General features: G+C 66.2%; 1 protein-coding gene across 2 annotated transcripts in view; it reads right to left on the bottom strand.

The window, feature by feature from the left end:
• Positions 1-546, bottom strand: part of Csnk1d (casein kinase 1 delta) — a 28,419-nt gene extending 27,873 nt beyond the window's left edge. The window contains exon 1 of one of the 2 annotated variants that reach the window (XM_008828121.3): positions 149-546. In XM_008828121.3, the coding sequence (XP_008826343.1) occupies positions 149-224 (76 nt within the window). In that variant the 5' untranslated portion in view covers positions 225-546. The remainder of the gene's footprint in view (positions 1-148) is intronic. The other variant, XM_008828130.3, reaches the window with a different exon arrangement.
• Positions 547-1,050: the final 504 nt, after the last annotated feature.

The following is a 1,050-nucleotide window of genomic DNA, read 5'->3' as shown; positions in this document are numbered from 1 at the left end:
GGCCGCTGGTGTCCCGCCGGTGGCCCCGGGCCCGTGGGCTGCTCTCGCCCAGCGACCCGGAACGGCCCCACCGCCCCGCGCAGGCCTCCCGGGGACCCCGCCCGCCGGCCCCGCAAGGCTGCCGGGCGTGAATGGCGCCGGGCCTCACCGAGATAGATGTCTCCGAAGGAGCCGCTGCCGATCTTGCGGCCCAGCCGGTACCTGTTCCCGACCCTCAACTCCATGGCTGCGGTGCGGCTCGCTCCTGCCCGCCCGGCCGCTTCCTGGGTCTGCGCTCCGGGAGGCGGCGCCGCTGCTGCCGCTACTGCGGGTACGGTCCGGCTCCGCCCCCCTCACGGCCCGGCTTTCACCATCGCTTTCCGGTCGCCCCGTTGCTCCCAGCGCCTCAATACGGGGCGGATGGGACAGTGCGAGCACCGCCGCTGCTGCTCCGGCCCGTGCCGGCCCCGCTTGCCCTCTCCCCACCGCGGATGGACTCGGATCTCCCGGGCCTAAATTCCCCTTCAGCTGCCTAAAGGAGCAGCCGCCATCGCGCTGTGACGTCACTTCCCCTAGCAACCCAGCGGGGCGGGGCAGCGGTCCTAGGGGGCGGGGCCTCAGTATCCGAGGGCGGGGCCTTGCTGCTTCTGCGCAGCCAAAGCTGAGGCCTGCTTGTCTGTCTCACCTTGGTGGGCCCAGCTCCACTCCCCCATGTGCAGACAACTGGTCGCCCTGGGCTTTCCATTGCACACAGAAGTTGGAGGAAGCCAAGCCTGGCGTGGTAGTGAATGACTGTAATCCCAGAACTTGGGAGGATGAGCCAGGAGGGTTCAAAGCCAGCCTGGGCTACATACACAGAGACCCTGTCTTGAACAGGGAGCTGAGGGTGTGACCTCTTCCAGGCCCAGGATTCTGCTGGCCTCTCCTATTTATTCTCTTAATTGCTCAGGACAGTCAGCTGACGACACAGTGACCAAAGTTCTTGCTCAGTTTTATTTGATGGTCAGGAGGAGGCAGTGCCTAGGTGAGGCCCAGGCAGGAGCAATGCTGCTGTTTCTGATGGCACAGCTT

This window comes from Nannospalax galili, unplaced genomic scaffold (genome assembly GCF_000622305.1).
Source record: "Nannospalax galili isolate Female #2095 unplaced genomic scaffold, S.galili_v1.0 scaffold1250, whole genome shotgun sequence".
Classification (NCBI taxonomy): Eukaryota; Metazoa; Chordata; class Mammalia; order Rodentia; family Spalacidae; genus Nannospalax; species Nannospalax galili.
The sequence above is the reverse complement of the archived record's forward strand: the minus strand, read 5'-3'. Positions and strand labels throughout refer to the sequence as shown.